General features: G+C 37.9%; 1 protein-coding gene across 1 annotated transcript in view; it reads left to right on the plus strand.

Moving 5' to 3' along the window:
* The window catches only part of LOC107739013 (dihydropyrimidine dehydrogenase [NADP(+)]-like), a 202,235-nt gene that overhangs the window by 120,110 nt on the left and 58,681 nt on the right, over positions 1–23,444 (plus strand). Inside the window, 3 exon segments of the mRNA XM_016550973.1 lie at positions 13,790–13,842; positions 13,844–13,931; positions 17,521–17,589. Coding sequence (XP_016406459.1) covers positions 13,790–13,842; positions 13,844–13,931; positions 17,521–17,589 — 210 coding nt within the window.

The raw sequence follows: 23,444 nt of genomic DNA on the forward strand, positions 1-23,444 counted from the left end.
TAGATCAGGGTTCCTCAAATCTTGCCCTGGAAAGTTTAGCTCCAACCCTGATCAAACTTACTTACCTGTGATTTTCTAATGATCCTGAAGACATTGATTAGCATGCTCAGGTGTGTTTGATTAGGGTTAGAGCTAAATTCTGCAGGAAAGTGGATCTCGTGGGCCAGATTTGAGGATCCCTGGTCTATTGCCATGTGTGATACGCCGCATGATTTTAAATTGTTTTTTTATTTTTTTATAAAATTGGTGAAAAACGGGATCTGGCCTGTATCTAGAGACAAAGGTGTTCTTTTTTTATTCACGTCTGTAAACAACCACCAACTATAGCAACACTTAAAAACCACTCAGAGCTCTCTGATCATCAACCATGTACAGTAATAATGCTCAAGAAACAAAAAATCTAGATCAGGCTTCATAATTTCTGCTTTCTTTGAGACACAATGCTGTTTAATAATGTTCTGTGTACTAGTGGTTTAGCTAAAGTGGCTGTTGATGAGATGTTTTTGACCGAGAACTACCTCATGATTGCTTTGTAAAATCTATCATTATTGTCCTCACGCCCCCTGTTTAATCACAGATCGTTGACAAAGCTTCTCTCGTTCTGCCCTCAGGGAAAACATCGCAAAGAAGCGTTTGTAATGCAGAGGAGCCGCCTGCAGTGACGGGGGACAGACCGTCCCCATCTCGCAACTACCTCCCGCTTAACTAACATGTGTCTTTCGTCGTACCTGTCTCATCAGCCGTGATTACGCTATGCCTCCGTGCAGTTGGCGCACATTAGGGGAGGGGATGAGAAAATAAACAACTAAGGTGCTTTTCGACTCCAGAATAAGCATTGGAAAAGTGGGTCTGTCAAAGCAGTCACTACGATCTGAGAGGTGTTGACTAATTGCCTGCTAATTACACAGTAAATTGTCTAATTAAGCTGATGGCTAATTAGGGTAAGCTTGCACAGCAAGTCTTCTGGAAGTCGCTCTTTCTTTCTCTCTTTTTTTTTTTATTAACAGAGAGCAAGAGAATGTGTGGCATGCCCGGGAACCTGGCTGTGTAATTGGCGCACTGGCAGTGACTGGCGGTTAACATGACACGGAGAGGCGATAGAAGTAAAGACTGACAGAATCGGGGGTTTGCGGCAAACAGCGCCACTTGTCATTTGTGCAAGGGCCCGAGCCGCGGCCCCCCTCGTGTCGCCAGCGATGCTGTGACAGCCAACAGCATTGCACTCAACCAGACTCCTCAAAACCAGTTTCTCCTCCTTTTTCTCGCCGTTACAGAATCCTAGGCCTGCTGTTTTTACACCAGCTTTTGTGTTTTATAGTGGGAGCCAAAATTGGAGTTGTTTTTTTTTTTTTTACAATTCAATTTGGAAACAAATTGTAAGTTGTAAGTTATAAAGTGAAGACAAAAATATTTCAGATATTAGCACTAATTCTAGGTCTCTATCAAAGCAAACTTGTGACATTGGCCATGACATTGACAAACCATGTATTAGGACATTCTGTAATTCATTTACATGTTTTTTAAACTTTCCATTCTTATTATTACAGCATTAATTACTTTTTGTAATGATTATTTATATATATATATATGTATGTATTTATTTTTCTCATTTATTTATTTATTTATTTTCCTAATTTTTATTTTTTATTTATTTTTTTACAATAATTTTTTTGTTTACAATTGATTTTATTTTATTTTAAATAATTTTTTTTAAATTTTAAAATTTGAATTTTTTTAATTTTTACATTCTTAAAATTAAATTTTACTATTTTATTTTTACCATGTTGTTGCAGTTTATTATAAATGTACAGTTTAATTAAATATTTTACTAATCATTTATTTACAATTCAGTACACTTTTTTTTTTTTTTACACTTTTTTTTTTACCACAATTTAATTAAATTGTTTTAACTAAATTGTCTTAAATTTTATTTAAATTTTTCATCTGTTTTGTTTAGTGGCACATTGCAATCCAGATTCAAACCTTTAAATACTTCAATTCAATTTTCTATTCAGATTTTTTCCCAAAGCAATATTATACAAAAAAAAGTGTCACAATCAGCCCACTGTCTTAATCCAGCATGTTTAAACGAATTTATACCTACATAAAAGGTATCTGGACATTTTTAACACATTTAAATGTATGAATGTCAACTATAATCTTCAAACATATTATACTAGACCTTTTCTTAGTACTAAATTCACTTTTTAAAGTAATTTTGGCATCTATTGCAATTACTGTACATGCATTCACTTACAAATCTTCATTCACAAAGTATAATCTAGACACAGGCATTAGACGTATCAATAGAATGTGTATTACTGCTGGAGCACAACTCTGATTTATGCATTTTTTTTTTCTACTGTCAGTTTTGTTTATATTTATTTATTTATTTTAGAAGCCGATGAACGAGTGCAGGTCGAAAATCATGTCGCGTGTAAACTGTGCCTTAGGCATTAGACGTATCAATAGAATGTGTATTACTGCTGGAGCACAACTCTGATTTATGCATTTTTTTTTCTACTGTCAGTTTTGTTTATATTTATTTATTTATTTTAGAAGCCGATGAACGAGTGCAGGTCGAAAATCATGTCGCGTGTAAACTGTGCCGTCTCGTCGCTGGCATTTTGTTGGGGGTTATCCTGATAAGAGCCGCCTGAAACGAAGAGACGTGATACACGACAAGGCGATTCCCTCAATCTGTCCTGTCATCTAATCAATACAGACGGAGATAGGGGCACAGTCACTGTTCAATCACTGCTTCTTCAGGTTGGCCAAGATGCAGTAAATACTGCTGGCGGATCAATTCAGAAAATGTCAAAGGTGAAATCCGCAACTTTTAGACAAAGACTGCACGGCTTCTGTAACCTCGGCATAACTGCCACGTCTATAGAATGAATGGACAAAGAATCACATTTATCTCTTCCTGCAAGTCATAGACCAATGCGTTCTCTCAGAAAAAGGAGAAACGAGACCCAAAAGGCCAAAAAATAAAGAAAAAGGATTGAAAAGAAAAAAACACGCATCTTTTGTGTTCCTTGAGTTTATTTTGAATAAATTACGAACCAAGAAATAGTGCAAGCGTCAACTGCAAGTTTATTTACCGCTTAGTTTCCATAAAAAAGCAAAACACAATAGAACAATAGCTAGACAGAACTGACATGTAGAACAACAGTCACAGTCCAGTGATTTGTGTTTATTTAACAAGCAAATTAGCTGAGGTGGTGCCGATCGCGTAAAAACAGAAAGAAAAGTCCAATCGCCCAGGCTCATTAGCTACAGCTACATGTTTACTTTTATAAATATACCCGTTTAATTGGGAGATCAAAGCGCCCCTCACTACCTTTTGCATGGCTGAAAGGGCAAATAAGTTGTGCCTCGCAGATCTCTTTAGTCTGCTAATTTGATCAAACTCATCCTGTCTTTGGGCGCTTCACTCCCTATAAAGCATGACACCGGGGTGGATGTGTTTTCATGTTTCCGTCAGTGACGGCTGATGATCAATGAGCCGGCCGCTCAGCTTTCTGGTCTATTTGAAGTGCAGCCTACTAAATCTTTATGTCAGCAATTTTAACTGCTTCATATACTTTTATTAAGCACACAGGATGTGTTTGTTGGGTCGTGTGCGCATATTGTTGAGTTGTTTCATCCAGTACTCAGAGCAGACGTCAGATGATGAGCCTCTAAAAGCGTCTGTGTCGCATTTAAGGATTTTTTTTAATACAGCAGAGACCTTTTAATACAATAGAGATTGAAATTGTTGCAGTAAGAGCATGAATTCAACTGCTAGGCCATAAATAAAAGGGAAATTTTATGTTGTATTTGACCTTTTTGCTTTAGAAAGTTTTTTTTTTCTTTTATATCTGTTGTCTGATGATTTGATGAGTTTACTTGTGGATTTAAAACATGTTTTGACCAAGCTTTTTTGTGTTGTTGCTTCAAGCATTTTATTAAAAATATGATGTACAGTGAACGACCTTGAACATAATAGTTTATTTAGGAGTTATTGAACTACAAAACATTTGCAATTCATTTTTATATGAGTCTTTGAAGCATATGAAAAAGTGTATTTGTTTTTCATGTTAAAAGAACAATTGTTTCTTTTTAAATGAAATTATAACAATAATAAATTATATTATATTATGCTTAGATTTTTTTACATAATTAAAAATGCTTTTCATTCTACAAATTAATGTTTTAAAAATGATCACAATTTCTTAAAATGTCAAAGGCATATTATATTATATTATACTATATTATATTCATTTTATTCATATTCAGTAATTACATTTTTAAAGGTTATTAAAATTTCTTAAAATCTCAAAGTCTCTTCATATTATATTATATTATATTACATGATATTATAATATTCATTGTATTCATATTTACTTATAATTACATTTTTAATGGTTATTAATTTTAAAATATTCAATAATAATTACATTTTTAAAAGTTATTAAAATGTCTTAAACTCTCAAAGTCACTTCATTATATTATATTATATTATTCATTTCATTCATATTAAATAGTTCATTTTATTATAAATTATATATTTTTTTAATCTTAAAATCTCAAGGGTACTTCAAAATGCCGTTCATATGAGTTCTGTTTGTAGAAAAGTTTGGAAACCTTTCCCATAGGTTATAATCCTAGTGCTATAGACGTTTAAGATAATGAATCAAAGCCATTGCTGAGACCCTCAATCCAATAACAATTATGTCCACGTGAATGTTTATCGCTATCGCTGAGGGTGACAAATATATTGCGTGGTCTAATTTCAGACTTGTTTGTTGGCCTGCGTTGATTCGGCGTTCAAGGAGGGAAGCCACGGGCCAGTGCTTGTGACTTCCCTTTGCACCTAGAAAAGTAATTGGTGAAAAGAACTAATGACCAAGCTGACAGACAATATCCCTGTTCATTTATCAAACAGGGTTAATATCCTCCGTTCTGACTTTAATTTATTAAGTCTCTTTCAGGGGAACTGATCTCACACACTTCTCCGGATTGCAATCATGTTCAGCAGCGGCCTACGCAACATTTCTCCAATAGTAGCTTTTGGTTTGCTGTTTTATTTTTTTCTGTATATATGTGTAGTTAGGCACTGGATTTATTTGCCATTTCTTTTCTTTGAAAGATATTTTGTCCAAAAGCATGTGCTATGAAGTCAGTGGGTTTATCGACTGCATGAGATTCAAATCAATTTTTACAAAACCAACATTCATTTTCCATGATTCAGTGAATGTCATGCTTGCCTCTATTCCAGAATTGTTCCTCTGTCTTATTTTAAGCAGCATGAGGCCTTGAAACTTAAAGAGCTTTTTTCTTTTTCTTTTTTTTACTGGAGCTGAATTCTATTCACACGAGTTAGTGGAATGAAAGGCAGTTGTGTGGTATTGTGCCTCTGAGTCCTTTCACTGAAGGAAAGAAAGTTGTCACATGGTTTATCAAGGTTCTGTGAGTGCAGATGTGTCTCTGGGACGTTGTCATGGATTCAAGGTTGCTTTGATTTTAAGTGACAGCTATGGAGAGAGGATTACAGCAGCCGTGGCGATCATTGTCCGAAATCTCAGCAGACATCAATGTGTGTACATTCAACACATAGAGAAGCGCACACCAAACATCCACATATGCACTTTCAAATAGGGCTGAGGTAGTCGAATGCACTCCTTTGAGTTTAGAATCTACATTCCTAGACTTCCTTTCAATGACAGGGCGATCAGTTGATGTTTAAAGGCATAGTTTGCATAAAAATGAAACATTATGTCACTTGTTGTTTCCATAGAACGCAGAAGTAGTTTGTTTGAAGAATGTCCAGGCTGCTCTTTTACATAGAATGAAAGTGGATTGGGACTAGAGCAGATACAGTATACTCAAATAAAGACTATAAAATTGTTCCATAAAATTGTTCCATAAAATTACTTGTATGCTATTTTTTACGTTTTCTAATGCCTTTGTGATATTTCTAATGAAATTTACAATACCATTCTTAATGATTTTGAAAGAAGTCTCTTATGCTCACCAAGGCTGCATTTATTTGATTACAAATACAGTAAAAACAGTAATACTGTGAAATATTATTACAATTCAAAAAAAGTTTCTATTTTAATATAATTTAAATATCTTTTATTTCTGTGACGGCAAAGCTGAATTTTCAGCATCATTACTCCAGTCTTTAGTGTCACCTGATCCTTCAGAAATCATTTGAATATGCTGATTTGGTGCTCAAGAAACATTCTTATTATTAATGTTGAAAATTATTGTTTTGCTGTTTACTTTTTTTGTGGAAACCATGATACGTTTTCAAAAAGAACAGCATTTATTGTAACATTATAAATGCCTTTACTGTTACTTTTGATCAGTTTTATGTGGACTTATAAAATATCTATCTATCTATCTATCTATCTATCTATCTATCTATCTATGTCTGTCTCTCTGTCCGTCTGTCTGTCTGTCTGTCTGTCTGTCTGTCTGTCTTGTCTGTTTCTATGTTTCTTTCTAAAAAAAAAACCACAAACATTTGGCCCAGTGTTTTTTTTCTTTTGTCAACCCCACAGAAAGAAACATCTTAAATGTATTATTTTGGGTGAACTATCCCTTTAAGAGGGTCTAACATCCCATGTTTCTCACATTTACATACAAGAACAACACACACACACACACACACACACACACACACACACACATATATATATATATATATATGAAAAAAAAATGTCTGTGTTATTTCAATGTTGTATGGACCCCATTGGCTTTCGAAATCTTCTTTTGTGTTCTACAGAAGAAACTCATACAGCTTTGGAACAACATGAGGCTGAGTGAATGATATATGAATGTTCATTTTTGGGTGAACTATCCCTGGTGAACATGAAGGCTGGTACACCAGAACTGCAGCTTCATGCTCTCTCTTTCCCTTACAATATTTTTCTCTTTTTTTTCTGGTGTTCTGTGTCGTTTGGCCTGGGTACACAGGAGAAGCGAACCAGCCGTGGTTTGATTTTTCTGTCATGGCTATTTATAATGATTAATGCCCCGACTTGGGGCCACTCAGTGTAATTATGGCTCTTCAAGATTTTATTATTTTATTTGTCTGCTCTCCATCCTGCAGTGACTCTAAGGGCCCCACAGAAATCAGATACAGGACCAGAGCAAATGTCATCCACTAAAGCATGCACCTTTTCTGTTTTGGAGTCATTTTTAATAGATATTTCCTTTGGGTAGCAAAGGGAGGGTTTATGTGAATCTCTTAACTTCCCCTGTAGAATCAAATTTTTTAAATTCTTCATGCTGAATAGCAATTATCTATCATGTTTTTAACGCATCTATACATCATAACAAGAAATATGCACATTCTGTAGTCATTTTGCAGTGTGATGTTCATTGTTATTCTTTATGGTTGTGTGAGTGTGGTTCTTGCATACTATAGTTATACAAATGCAGTGAGAGGAGACTAATCTCGCAGATCAATTCTGGTGATGCAGGCTGTCTGGAAAGCAGGTACGATCCATGCAGAATGCTGAGCATTTCACCCAAATGAGTCTATAATGCATTTAACAAGCAAGACTGATGGTGTAATAGTTAGGCTTTGTGTTTTGTGTCAAAGGAAGGCTGGCACAACTAGTACAGGTGTTTTATGTGAAATACATAAGCTTAATGACCTGACTCCTATTATTGAGACAATACAGTGGGACCACAATCAAAATCTGGGTTTCAACGTCTAATGTAAACCTGGAAATAATTCTTTTAAATTCTAAAAATACAAAATAAATATTTATTGTAATTCTGTCCTATTCTGTAATCAGAGTTCAAATAAGCAATTTTGTCAAATTCAGCATCAGCTTTTATGCAATCTTTTGCAGTTCATGCAGCTTGAGACTGTACATACACATTGTTAAAAAATTTTGTCTAAAATGTATGTTTTTGAAAAAAGTGTCTTATGCTCACCAAGCCTGAAATTATTTTGATGAAAAATAAAATAATATTGTGAAATATTATTATAATTTAAAATAACTGTTTTCTATTTAAATACATTTTAAAATGTAATTTATTCCTGTGATGCTGAATTTTCATCAGTCATTACTCCAGCCTTTAGTGTCACATGATCCTTCAGAAATCATTCTAATATGCTGATTTGCTCAAGAACATTTTCTTATTGTTATTGATGTTGAACTGCTTAAAATTTTTATGTAAACTGATACTTTTTAATGATTATTTTATGAATGGAACGTTCAAAGAACAGCATAATCTAAATTGTATTTACTGTCAGCTTTCATAAACTCAGTGCATAAAATTACTAAATAATTGCTGAATAAAATTAATTTCTTTCAAGAAGAAATTATATTGAAAGATTTTATAAATTAAAAAAATATCTAAAATATATCTTTTAAAAAATGTAAAATAGAAGCATTTTCTGAGTGGTCTCATACTTTTCCCCCCTTTTTCCCCAGTATGCTATTTTCATTATGTCTTACGTTTATGTATTAAACACTTAGAAAAAGCAGCCGCTGGAAAGCTTTGACCTCGCTCGCTCTGATTGAACATTTTTTTTCTGATTGCACCATTAAATGTCTTGCCAGCTCGTTCTTATGATCCAAACTGATGGTAAGAAACTGCGTGCATTTTCCCTGCAGTTTTGATCTTCTGAAATAAGACAATTACTGCGGGATGCTGGATCTGAATAGCACAGCATTTGATATGGTATTAGTTCAAGCCTGTGGTTTAATGTGCGGGATTATCGGCCATTGAGCAGTATATTCCGCACTTGATCTCCCCTGCGTGTCTAGAGAGGGGGAGAGCAAGAGATAGATGTGAAACAGCAGCGCGCATCTTCCTCGGGATAATGAAACGTGTAAGGAGAAACAGATATTGCTGCGTTTCAAAGGTGGTTTGAAAAACATGCGAAGATATGCAGATGATTGCAGTAAACGTCAGTGCAGTAATGAATTATGATAGTATGATGATCATACTTTCAGACTCCATTGCTTATGCAGTCTGTTCGTGTGGCAGTGTGAGGTCAGAGTACAGTATATTCTCATTAGTATGTGAAAGCGTGTGGACGTGGGTTGTGATGTTAGCCACGAGTGTGTGAGCGTGGCGGCGGTGTAGTCTGCTGCATTTTGATTAGTAGTTCTTGCATGTGTCCGCTTCAGAAAGCCTGTTTGTTGTACAGGAGGATTAGGGGCCTGTTGTGCTGTGATAAAACGTTGTTAGCTCAAAAACACACATGAAATGGTGAGCGAGACTGAGCCTCTGTAGCGAAAAAAAGGAAAAATGGTCCTTCCTGCATTTCCTCTACTGGTCACAGTCTGCGAATGGTCAGTGGGACCCCAAGTGGACAGAGTCCTTATAAAAACCAGCATGCAGCCAAGATGGGGTCTAGCCACGTACAGTGGGGTCCAAAAGTCTGAGAGCACCATTAAAAATGCGTGCATTTGCATTTTTCATGATTAACATATAAACCTGAATGACTTGCTTCAGTAGAACAAAAAAGGTGAATGTTTGTACATTTTCATAGCCAACCACGTCAATACAATAAAAGTGAATGAAATAAGTTTAAAAGTATCGTAAAAGTGGTTCACACCAATGTAGAGTTGTTCTTTTGAGTCGGATCTTTTAAATGAATCAGTTTGTCCAGTTCTCAAACCAGTCTGAATGATTCGTTTAATAATTGGATCGATTTGTTCCTTTCAAATCAGTGATTCAAGTGATTCAGTCTGTCAGTGGTTTTCAATGATTCAGTTGATCAAATTCACAAAACCGGTCTGAATTATTTGTTCACTAATTGGACTGTTTTGTTTCTTTCAGGTCAGATTCCTTGAATGAATCATTTGATCCAGTTAACAAAACCAGTCTGAATGAATTTCTTTTAATAATTTGACTGATTCGTTTCTTTTGAGTCAGATATTTTCAATGAATCATTTGATCCAGTTTAGAATGTTTGCTAACCAAGCTGATTTGATTCTTTTGAGTCAGATATTTTGAATCGTTGATCCAGTTCACAAACCCACTCTGAATGATTTGTGCACTAACTCGACAGATTTGATTCTTTTGGGTCAGATCTTTTTCAATGTATCAGATGATCCAATCCAAAAAAGAGTCTGAATGATTCCTGCATTATATTGAACTGATTTGGTTCTTTTCATTCAGATCTTTTAAATAAGTTGATCCAGTTTACAAAACAGGTGTGAACGATACTGTTTGACTGATTCAAATCAGATCTTTTAAGTAAATCAGTTAATCCAGTTCACAAAACCATTCTAAAGGAATGAAAGTGGACCATATATATGACATTTTATGATGATTTTCAGTCCTTTTTTTGGAGCTTGAAAGCCACAGTCTCCATTCATTCATTGTAATTGCACGTAAAAGACTAACTAGTAGAATTCTAATTTGAGCAATATTTACTCCTTAGTTTTGTGATTTCAATTTTGTTCAAAACATCTGGGGAAAAAAAAGAGAAGAAATCCTAGATTTATAATGTGTTCTCAGACATTTGGGCCCCACTGTAGATTGAAACAGAAACCCATACTACATGTCCATCCCGGGGCAGGTTTTATCCTGTCTTCCGCTGGCTGGTGGCAGTCATGCATATTAACACTACAGTCTGTGTAGAGGAATGAATTTACTTCTTATGTCCATCGGGGCTCATCTTTGGGAATCCAATTTGCATTGAGATGCATGCTGGGAAGCAGAGAATGGGAAAGCGAGCGTGTGTATGCGTGCGTGTCTTATCTCCCGTCACTGTGTGCGGCACCTGTTTCAGCATGCCAGACCTCTGTCTTTGGGTAATTTTCATGGTTTCTAGTTGCTTAATATTAAACGTCTTGTTCCACCCTCGCCTGATAATCCAAAGCGCCGGCAGCCAAATGTTCCCTGGTCACGGCTTCATTAAATATAGACTTACAGATTGGCCTGGAGCTCATGGGATGGTTGTCTGAATTCCCAACAGAGTCTTCACTGGAGGGCCGCAACACTTTCATTAAAGAAGAGGTAACGTCTTCATCTTCAACCACAAGCCATGTATGAAAATGTCACTCGTCAGACAGAACTCACACACTGAATCGCAGAACCACACACTTGAATGTTTGAATGTACCTGAAGAAAATATCTGCTAGCAGATTGGAACTGTCGATCTGTGGTCCGAACTGAAACTCGTCTTGTTATCAATGATGAACTGAAATCAGAAATTTAAGTGCTGTGGCTTTTAGTCAGTGTATGCATGTTAGCTTTGAAGTCATCTGTATGTGTACTACTACTAGTAGTAGTAGTATAGAAATGTAAATTATAATGAAAATAATAATGTTTTTGTTTGTTTATTTTTTTATTGGTTGAAGTAATACAATTTTATTTTATTTTATTTTATTTTATTTTTAGGTAAACTCACTATCATGAAGCTGGAGTGTCATGTGTAGTTACCAGGGCATTGATATCTCGTATCTAGGGGCTTACAAGTGTTTTAGTGCATTTCTAGATGGTTTCTAGTGAACTAGAGCTTTGCTTGTCATGGCCTCTGTACTATTTTCATCTCTAGATATGGCTCATGTCATGTGTTTTTTTTTTTGTTGTTGTTCTGTTTTTTTTTTTTTTTGTTCTGTTTTATTGTCTGCCAAAAAATCAGAAGTCTGTTCACACCTTTTCTCAACAAACTGCATGATTTGAGGTGTAATTTATGTCCACAGCACAAGCTACATGTTTAATACTTAAAGTTGGAAGTTTGTTAAAATACCTAAGCATGACTATGGGCAATAGCAATAATGATTTAATTACTTGCAAGCACGAGAAATAAATACACTTATGTAACAATTAATTAAAATGAATTAAAAATGCGTAATGAATAATACAAAAACAAACCACACATTTGGAGCCTAACTTCTAAATCAAATTTATGCTAATTAGATACATTTTCAATGAAAGTTTCCTGTCTCCGTGGATTGAAAAGTGCTCAAATGTTGTAAAATGAAGTTTACGTGCCATTATTGTAATTGTTCTGTAAAGGCGTAGGTTCTAATTAGGATATGCAAATCGTCCTCTCACACTGTTAAATTATGATGGATGGTTTATCAGAGTTCAAAGGATTAAGCTGTCACTCCCTTTTGTTTGTTCTGTTCGAGTTTATCGGTTCAATTTTCACAGCAAGAGAATCGAAACACGAAATGTAATTTCTTAACCCTTTAGCCTCTTAGCGCCGCGGTTTTCCAACACATTGGATTAAAACGAGTCCCTCTTTGTCTTTAATTAATGATGCTTGCTAAGGATTAGAACAAACCCCTAACCTTCAGTATTAAACGTCAGCGCATATCTGGTCCCACACACCGTTTGTGCTAAAGACATGAATGATACCTCAAATCATGCGGCTTGTGGAGAAGGTGCACTATTACTTTTCTACATTAGACAGGGTCCTGAGACCAGAATATCGTTAACTCTCAGAAATCATACACTCTTAAAAATAAAGGTTATTCATGAGACCACACATGCCAATGAAGAACATTTATTTTTAACAATGTATGGTTTTCTTCCATGGAACACTTTTAAAAATGAAGGTCCTAAAATTTTTTTTTTACTGTGATTCAATAGAAGAACCATTTTAGGTTCCTCAAAGAACTTTTCAGTGAACAGTTGCTAAAAGAATCATTTTTTCTAAGACATTTTTATAATCCAAAGAACCTTTTGTGGAATGGAAATGTTCTATGGAAGTTAAATGTTCTTTATGGAACCATCAATGCCAATAAAGAACCTTTATTTTTAGGAAATAATATTTTCACTGAATAAAGGTTGTCTACAGTGGAAAAAAGTTTTTTTTTTCATGTTCTTCACAAGAACTGCTGACTGAAAGGTTCTTTGGGGAACCAAAAATGGTTCATATTCTGCATCGCCGCAATAAACATGTAAATATAATCTCAGTTTGTCATTTACACAGGTTTGAAATGAGACACAACAGATTGCTTGGCTCAATCCCCAGAAGATGCGTCTACATCGGTGAGAGCATCAATTCATTGGCTTGGTTGAACCTCATATCGAGGGCCAAAGCCATTAGCCAATAGTGGTTCACCGGGTGCCACGATCCTCGCAACTCTGCCAGCTTCATTAGCCTGGCTTCTAATTTACCGCGTGGACTGATTACTGTCCGGCCAGGATGACCTGTACTCTATACATCCAATCAGTGATGAATATTATAGCAGTTTGGCAGGGAATCCTTTGGGACTCTAATGCCAAGAGATGAATTTTCAACTCCAGCTTAATGTAGTACAGAGAACATCTATCAAGGCTCGTGGGCATGCTGGCACTTTTGAGAGAAGACAAGCCTCTGCTACATGTATAAAATGTAGTCTGGGAAAGTGTGAGGAAGGGAAGATATTAGTGTGAACTGATGGATGAATGACTTTATTTTGTAATGTAAAAACCCTTTTTTGTGGTTCAAGTAGACTTCATTTTCCCTACTGCTCAGCACAGTTTCAAACGTGTATGATTAAATATGAATTTAGCTCCACTTCAAAGCCCCATGGGAGAGGGAAGGAGAAATAACGCTATTGAATGTGTGTCATGAATTTCTGTAGAATATGGCCGTAATTGTCTTCTTTATGTTGTTCTACACAGAAATTATAGCCGCGGAGCATATTTTATTGCAGTTGAGTCTGTTGGGATAGTCGGAGCGAGGCGAAGTTGTAGGTGTAGGTCTTTTCCCTTAGTACGCTAATTATTAGTCGCTAATAGAGGTGCCGCGAGGTCACGTACCTCTGAAGGAGTCTTTGATCTGAACTGCTTAAATCCAAATCTCTTTTTTTTCTTCATGCAGGATTTGGTCACCAATGTGTCTCCACGTATTGTGCGTGGAACCACTTCCGGACCCCTTCCTGAACATTGAGCTGATCAGCGAGAAGACGGCTGCCTATTGGTGCCAGAGTGTGACGGAACTCAAAGCTGACTTTCCTGACAATGTAAGTTGGACACAAGCACTTTGTGGAACATTGTATTGAGAAAATGGACCAGTGAGATTCACAGCGGGGCTACCTAGCGTGACACGTCAAAATATCATGATGTGTCACCGTGTTGACAGTCCCTGCTAGTTAGTGGTGTGATTTTTATGGATCCATTGCTAGTTGGACAAGGTGTAAGAATATTAGAACATTCAGCTTGAATTAAATTATTTTTACCAGAGCAGCTGCTGTTTTATTTCTACATTAATGAATGTAGATATGCACATGAACATGTTGAGAAGCGAAAACTGTTATTTGTAATCTCTTCTGCACAATGTATGGGAGAAGGTCTTGGTAAAATCCGCATGGGACTCTCTGTGGTAGCTAGTTATTTTCTATTTTTCCTCAGTGGTTTGGCTCTGAAGTCATAAAATTTGAATATGATTTCAATATTCATTTCTCATTGTTCCATTTATTATTCATAGTGTTGTTCACTTGCAGAACGCAAGCTTCTAGAGGGCTTCTGAGTACATAACTCAGAGCACATAACTCAGGGTGCAGAGCCAGTGGTGGTTTTGTAGGCAAACATTAATGCCTTATATATATATACTGTATATATATATATTAGTGCTGTCAAAAGATTAATCGCATTATTTTCTATTTTTCCTCAGTGGTTTGGCTCTGAAGTCATAAAATTTGAATATGATTTCAATATTCATTTCTCATTGTTCCATTTATTATTCATAGTAATGTGATCCTCATGTTTGTTAATGAAATCCAAATATTTATGATGTGAGCTAGCTCCATCCATAAGTACATTTTTTTTAATTCAGCCATCGTATCGGTACAGCAGGAGCAGCATATGCTTGCTGAAATTACAAAATGACAACTCATTTGTTCACTTCTAAGATTCTTGTATCTGGGTTTCTTTTTGTGCTCAAGAAATATCAAAGGATTAATTGATTTCTGCAGGACATTCTGATGGCAATCACGGGCAGGACTAATGGAAGTGATGCCCAGCATTCACTGGGGCGGCTTTTGTACTGAGGATGAAAGCAGCAGAGATGTATCGCTTCTTTCTGAAACAAGGTGAAGAGAGAGTAGAGAGAGAAAAAGAGAGAAGCTTCTTTTAAGGGCCCCGACTGAGTTGAGATATGCTTTGCTGCCGTAGCACCCTAAGAAATTGCTTGATGAGCGTATTTCCTGTTCAAACAGAAAGTTGAGCTGACATATTTGTATGCCATGAGTGTAGGGTATTTTTGCTAGTTTCCTGGAAAAGAAAGACTGTACAAATTTTAATATCTGCTTATGCGAATTTAATCTTAGACATATTTATCTATATATACCCATTTAAATACTTAGATACTAAAAAGCTAGTTTCCATATCAGAGACTGTAGATAGATAATAGATGTTTTGCTATTGACTGTTTATTCATGAGAGCAGTATCCAAATATGAAGGTAATATGAGTGTAAAAAAGAAAAAAACAAACTGGCATATTGAGTATTTTAATAAAGTCTTCCTGTCACAACACAACTGATGTAAAAATCTGATTGAATTTCAAACCATATAAAAAGAGTTTTTAAAAAATAAAAACACTCAAATTTTGTCTTAAAACCTTCCATCGAACAAAAGATCGAATGCATGTTTTTTATGTTCCTTTTAAGTACCTATTGTCATACCAACGAATGCTTTAGAAGACTCTGAGCGTGTTGTTAGTGCGATTATAGTTTGTGTTATTCAATTTGTCAGTGTGAGAGGGAGAGGTCAAGCTGGCGAACTTTCTGGTTGCTTTGGTTCCCGTGCAATTCATAGCTAGCAATCCTTCACATGTACACCCGCTGGGCTAAAATGCTCTCTTTACCGTTCCTGAAAAAGAAACCTCATCAGGATGCTACTCTGGCTGTTGTGGCTCCGAACTGGACAAATTGTGGTTTGCCGTTATCAGCGCTTCCATTTTTTCCCATTATTAGGAAATGGTCACAGCACTGCATTAGAGAATCGGTGGGAATCATCGCTCCACATGTTCTCATATGGCCTCCAGGTGACTCATCTCCATGGAGACACATTGTTAGAGTGTAAGGTGGGTTCGGAGGCGCTCGCCCGGAGGGAGGTTATTGAGCTTATAACCAGGTAATCCCCGATCTTCCTCGAACCCCGCAGCCTCGGCACCGGTTAATGTGACACTCCGACAGGGGGGCTCAGGCTGGATTGGTGTTAATAAACTTAAAACTAGATCCCTCTCCAGCTTCTCAAGGGCCGTTGTGCAATAACGTGACGTTAAAGCGGGCAAAGGTCAATCCCAAATCAAAACAGAATACCGGCGTTGCGTATAATACCCGAAATGAAGCCTGCTGCGTTGATCTCTTCATCTTCTTTAGGAACCCCGCTGTTGCTCGCCGATGGCCTGAGGTTTATGGTAATATTACCAAACACTATTTCAGGGTGTATCAAATATCACTTATATGTCAGTGTTGTACTGTAAATCTCGGCGGTAAATGTCAGAGTGCTTAACTTTATTTGCCCCCTAAAACTTGGCAATATTTTCTGCTCTCGTGTAGGTGGGCTAAGCTTAGCACCTAACTGCCTGCTGCTTTTGGGAAAGCGTAATGCCCGAGAGATTTATATCTAGCGGAAATTTGTCCCCGGGGGGGACAACACAGCCTCCAAGTTTAATATCCTCCCATGAAATCAGTTTTCTCCGAGTCTCCCCGGACTCCTGTTCTCCTGTTGTTAGCACCAATCTTCGCCGTCCCCCGTGCCGCCCACCTCCACCTCATCAGTGGCGAGTGTAAGTCATGGACATCTGATGAGACAAGAGTTTAGATGTAATCGCATCGTTGGACCAAGGAACACAAGATAGGCTGGCCTTCATTGCAGGGTTTTTCTCCACATCTCTGCAGCTATTAGGCACATAATGGAGGTTGGCCACATATGCAGTTAACGCGGTTAGATTTTTCCTGGAGAAATATCACGACGAGGGACACAGTGCGCTGAAATGTTGACCTGGTAGCTACTCTTTCCGCTCGCAAGTGTGGGCAGAAAGTCCATCTCTGGAGAATTGGTGCTATGGTACGCTCGGTACGGTTTCAAAAGCTTTTTATGTCCGTGATTACTGAAAACCAGGAGTTGTTTTTGAGAAGCAGACCTTCCGTAACCTGTTTTATGACTGGCTTATTGTGTGTCCGAAGGAAAAAAGAAACAACAAACGGTGCAGGCTAATCCAGCAAATGCTCTTATCTAACACCCTGCTCTGGGGCTTGATACTGTTTTAACCCTCATGTGGTGTTCGGGTCCTTTTTGCTCTGAAAATTTTTTCTTTTTCCCGAAAAGCGGCGCAACAGTGGATTTGTCCTGGTCTTGTGAATTATAAATATTGATTTTGTGACATTGAGGGTTGAGGAGAAGGCGGCAGCTGCTTTTTAAAGACAAGATAATGGCCTTAAGATCCATTTTATAATGTGCTGAAATGGGACCTTGATGGGAAAACCTTTTGTACACAATGAAACGGGCCTCTGTTAAAGGCCACAAGGTGAGACAAAGAAAACCTGTTCTTGAATTCTGTCCATGCTGAAATCTCTCTCTCTCTCTCATTCTTCTCTCCCCCATAGATTGTCATATCCAGCATAATGTGCAGCTACAACAAAGCTGATTGGACCGAGCTTGCCAAAATGGCAGAGGTGAGTCTTTGTAATGCTAATTTGTGAACACACACAGTTGTGAAATAATAACCTCTTCCCTTAGGGATAATTTGGCTCTTTTGTTAACACTGCATGTGTACCCACGCCATTGCATACTGTCCTGTACCAAACTGCAAAACCAACATTTACTGTTGTCCAAAAAAAAAGCCCTTTATTGAATCACTGGCAGCTAATCCTGGATCTAAAGTAGGCTACATTTACGGGAAATGCTCTTCGGAAGCAACTAATCTGATGTTGCCAAGAAGCTGAGAGGGATGAGACAGAGGATGCCAAGGAGTGAGCCGCTGATGGTTGGATGAGATGGGAGGAGAGATGGAGAGGGGGAAGGAAGGATGGAAGAGAGAAAATGAGAGGACTTCCCAAACCAGCCATCATCAGGCTGGTCCATCTGTGAGAATGGAGTTGTCCAGATCCCAGGATGTTGCAGTGAAACTAAGCAGCATCAACCCCAAAATGCTTTTAACAGCAGATGGCTTCAACCCCCCCAAAAAGGCGACTACAATCGCCATCAACCCTGAAACGCAAACAACAATCAAAAGCTTCAATAGGCATCAATTGTAAACAGCCTCAAATGGCATGAACATCAACTGATATCAACCTCAAATCGTCATCAATTCCAAAATGCCATCAACTGCAGGACTCAACCCCAAAAAAGCATCAACTTAAAACTGGCTTCAACCCCAAAACAGCATTGACTGCAAAAGGCCACACCTCCAAAAAGACATCAACCACAAAATGTTATCAGCTACAGATGGCCTCAACCCTAAAAGGCATAAACTTCAATTGGCATCTGCCCCAAACAGCATCAATATACGGACGGCGTCACTTCCAAAAAGACATCAGCCCTAAAATGTTATCAGCTTCAAACAACACCAACCTTGATCTGCAAACAGCATCAACTCCAAGAAGTAGGGCTGCGATGATAAATCGATGCATTGCGATTCGTGGATCGATTCTGAGATTTTCTGAATGCATCGCAATTCTCTCTTGAAATCGATTCTGAGCTTAGTTTTTAATTTTAATCAAGTTTTTAACCCGCACACTCAAATGCTCACAAATGAGAGCTCTGAAGAGAGTTTGTGCGTTCGGCTAAGTCAAGTAATTGCACCTCGGCTCAGAATGCTTTTATGACGCAAGATTAATATAAACACATTCTACTGTGAACACCCTTGTAATTCGCTTCAAGCTTTTCGAACTTTATGAATGATTATTTTAGTTTCAGGTGTGTGTAAAAAATTGGAAGCAAGCAGAATATAGCTGTTTCTAAAGCATGCAGTGCCATCTGCCGTTAAAAACTAAGCTCAGAATCGATTCGAGAGAGAATCGCGATGCATTTGGAAAATCCCAGAATCGATGCAGAATCATTTCTTCAATCACAATGCATCGATTTATTTTCCCAGCCCTACCAAGAAGGCACCAACTCCAAAACTGCATCAAGCTCAAGCACCATAAACCCCAAAATGCTCTCAGACAGCTTCAACTCCAAAAAGACATGAACCAAAATGGCATCAAGCCCAAGCTCCATCAACTGCAAGCAGCCTCAGCTCCAAGAAGGCATTGAGCTCAGTTGACATTAACCCCAAAGAGGCATAATCCTCAAAAGGTATCAACAGAATCAACCCCAAAATGTCATCTGCAAATGGCCTCAACCCAAAAACAGAATCGTCCTCAATTGACATCACCCTCAAACAGCACCAACTCCACAATGGCATCAAGCCAAAAATGGCTTTAACTTTAAATGGCATCTACCCCAAAACAGTATCAACGGCAATTAGCCCCAACTCTAGGAAGGATACCATACAAAGGATTGTGCACAGTTCAGAATTAAATTAAGAATGCCTTTTCAGTTCCAATTCAGTTTCTGAATTTGAACTGAATTTGAATTGTGGTAGCACAATTTAATTCAAATTCACACTCATAAATTGGAAGGGAGACAATTCTTTGATTCTGAATTATGCATAACCCTAACTATACACATGCACACAAACATTTTGTGTAGAAGTGAAGCGCTCAGATATGTCTACACGCCACTTATACACATACATTTGGAGTTATAAACACAGGCCTTGATACTTTAAGTGGAAATAGAGAGAGACAGTGGAGTGACCCCGGGATTAATCATAGTTGACTTGCAGATCTCAGGCGCTTAATTGTGCAGAGAAAATGGCTGAAAGTAAACAGTCTGTATGTCAATGTGTTAATTCTGCTATCGATTACATCGACGCGTCGCCCTATCCTCTCTCTCACCTCATTAAACCGGCCTGTCAAACCCACCCAAAACCCTCTTTTACTAACGGCAAAGATGGACATCTGGTATTTCCTGCCTCCCCACCCCCCTCAATATCACTGTCATTATGTATTCGCCTGACATCCCCCGTCACCGGAGCCCAGGTACATTTTGCATATTGTGTATTCATAAGGCAAGCCGATGATGTAAAGTACGGTGAGAACATCGCTTCAGGGTACAGCTGCCGTGTCACACCACACTTCACTTCATGCTTTAAGCTTGAAAAAAATCCCCAACAAAATGAGCACAGGATTGATTTGAAGGTCTTGCTCTTTTGCCTATACTGGATGAAAGTGAAAGCATTGATCTGTTGCCAGAGATGAAATGAGAAAAGGATGAGCGGGAGATACGGACGATCAGGGTGAAGCGGTGAAAGACCGTTTGTCTTTGGACGTCGTCTGGCGCCGTGGGTTTTAGTGGTCTGCGAACTCCTCTGTGGTCTGAATGCCTCGTCTTCCTCGTGTCTGCTGTTTAGCTACCTGTGCCAGCAAATATGAAATAAAGGCTCAGTTGCCATGGCAACTCCGTTTTCAAAGAGAATCAACCATTCATTCCCACTTTGAAATCTAAGGGAACACTTAACACTGTTCCTCGCCTAAGGATACTACTTAAAAGTTTTTTTTTCATGCTTTCTTTCCATCCCTTGCACGCGCATCTCTCTCTCTCTCTTTCTCTCTCTCTCTGTATCATCCAGACTCTCTCTCTCTTTTCCCCTCACAGAAGTGTCAGTCTGAAGTAAACCATTCTACTTGCAGCCACCACCTCTCCTCAGCTACTTTCCCCTCCATAAAATCGCTGCCTTTGAGAGAAATATTACATCATAACGATGTGCCTGAGGCTATAATTCATAAATGTCAAAGTCTCTCTGTGAGCTGTTCCTATTTTATCCAATTGAAAGTTGGCAGAAGAAAAAGGAACAGTGGATTGCAGATAAATGGCTAAAAGCAGGCCCAATAATAAGTGCGCGATGTGCGGTTGTCCGTGAGTGGCATAGCTACAGGATCTGTGAATAAGTGAATTTAAACTAATAAAAGCCTCATTGCTGTCACTCAAATGCCAGATTCCCAGGCTGCACCTCTGTGTGTGTCTCGCTCGCTCAAAATTTGAGGTTGATATAAACTAATAAACCGTTGATAAGAGCAGTATCTATCTATCTATCTATCTATCTATCTGTCTGTCTGTCTGTCTGTCTGTCTGTCTGTCTGTCTGTCTGTCTGCCTGTCTGTCTGTCTGTCTGTCTGTCTATCTGTCTGTCTGTCTGTCTGTCTGCCTGTCTATCTATTTGTCTGTCTGTCTGTCTATCTATTTGTCTGTCTGTCTATTTGTCTGTCTGTCTGTCTGTCTGTCTATCTATCTATCTATCTATCTATCTATCTATCTATCTGTCTGTCTGTCTGTCTGTCTGTCTGTCTATCTATCCATCTATCTGTCTGTCTGTCTGTCTGTCTGTCTGTCTGTGTTCTAACTGTAAGGCTTATACACCTTCAAATTTCAAATTATTATTATTATTTTTTTTTTTTCAGAAAGCTTTCAAATGAGGCTTTTTCATGCCAACATTCAAAGTTTGTCTGGGCAATTTCCAATTACAAAAATATGTCTTTGTCTTCTTTTTAATTTCATTTTATTCCATACACACATTCCCAATTCGGTTCTAAATGGTGCACAACCCTGCTCTTAGGAGACCGTTTCTGTACAATTTCAGCTAGCTAGCTAGCTTCCTCCACAGCATCGCTGGCTTTTTTTTATATAGTGCCTAGGGGTGTCACAGAGAGATATTTGATTTCTCAGGACACCTATTTCAGCGATGTCTGTCAGATAGTTGGGACATTTTATGTGTGGTATCCCTAAAAAGTTGCTTATAGTGCTTTTAGTCGGGTGTTGTTCTATGACGACATCCTGTGAAAGACCAGGAAGCAGATTCAACCGATCCTGGTCGGATGTCTATAAATTATCGTTCTATGTTAGTCAGTTTGCTAAGGTTAGTAATAAGTGATTTTAGTAAGACAAGACTGGATGTCTATAGTGTCTTTTGTTGCCATTCCTCTCGCCTTTTGAGTGCATATTTTTTCACCAGATACTTTTCTTGTCTTCCACTTCTCATCCTCTCTAATGCCCCCTGAGGTCAAACTAGCCATACTGATCCAGGGAGTATGACAGCGATAGGTAATGTTGTCCTTATCAGCTTTAGAGTTGATAATCCTCATCAAAGACAGTGTCAGGTTTGATCCAGATCTTTTTCTTTTGTTGAACATGCCCTTAAAATTGAGGTTGGTGATAAAAGTTAAGATGGTTTTTTGATATATAATTTGGTTCTTTATGATTACTTTAATGGTAATCAAAAGCTTTATGAGTACTTTAAGTGGATTGCAGTGTACAGTTAGTGGTGTTTACTGAAGATACCATCACTGTTACTATTTCTAATACTTGGCATAAAAGGTTTTGAACAAATCTGGTGCTGCATATGATGAGAAGTTTCTATATCTGTAGTTTGTTTGCTGTGTTCCTATAACAAAAAAACTAAACTGTTACGATGCTGACATTTCTCCTTGGTTTGATTTTTTTAAGGTAAAAAACTAAATGAGAATGTTAATATACAGGGGAAAAATATTCAAAATCCACCTAAATGTATTACTAAAAGATCCCTTAGGGGAAATCGTGGCCTAATGGTTAGAGAGTCGGACTCGTAACCCAAAGGTTGCGAGTTTGAGTCTCCGGTCCGGCAGGAATTGTAGGTGGGGGGAGAGAATGTACAGCGCTCTCTTCCACCTTCAATACCACGACTGAGGTGCCCTTGAGCAAGGCACCGAACCCCCAACTGCTCCCCAGTGCCGCAGCATAAATGGCTGCCCACTGCTCCGGGTGTGTGTTCACGGTGTGTGTGTGTGTTCACTGCTGTGTGTGTGCACTTAGGATGGGTTAAATGCAGAGCACTAATTCCTAGTATGGGTAACCACATGTCACATCACTCACTCACTCACTCACTTATTGGTCAGCATGTTACAAGAATATGCTTATAGTGGCATTTTCAAATTTTAAGATAGATGTACAGAAGCAGTTTCAATTTATTTATGCTAATTACCATTATTTCTAATCATCAGTTTCAGCAGGTATCAAGCCTATGCCTAGAAAAAAAATATTGACTGAACAGTCCTAAAGATATGCTCAAAGGAAGAGAGGAAGATTTTTGGGAAATTGGTTGGTTCTTTGTTATGTTGAGTCCAAAACCAAAACTCAGAAAGAAATCAAATCTCAGAAAGAAAATGCAACAGGTTCTGAATGAAATTCTTCAAATGCTCCTTCCTTACATGAATCTAGAGACCAAAATATCATAGAGACTCGGTTGTGGACACTTTTGAACACCTTAGCAACCACATAGCAATGCATTGGCAACCATCCAGACACCCTGGTGTTGTGGCTGCGACTTTTCTTCCTAGTTATGAATGCAAAAGCTTTATTTCTCCATAGACAGACACTTGTATTTCACAATTCATACAGCTAGAAAAGAGAGATCTCAGTGTCCTGGCAAACTGATCTTGGCGGTTTTGTT

Source organism: Sinocyclocheilus rhinocerous, unplaced genomic scaffold (assembly GCF_001515625.1).
Source record: "Sinocyclocheilus rhinocerous isolate Xijiao unplaced genomic scaffold, SAMN03320098_v1.1 scaffold1697, whole genome shotgun sequence".
In the NCBI taxonomy this organism is placed as follows: Eukaryota; Metazoa; Chordata; class Actinopteri; order Cypriniformes; family Cyprinidae; genus Sinocyclocheilus; species Sinocyclocheilus rhinocerous.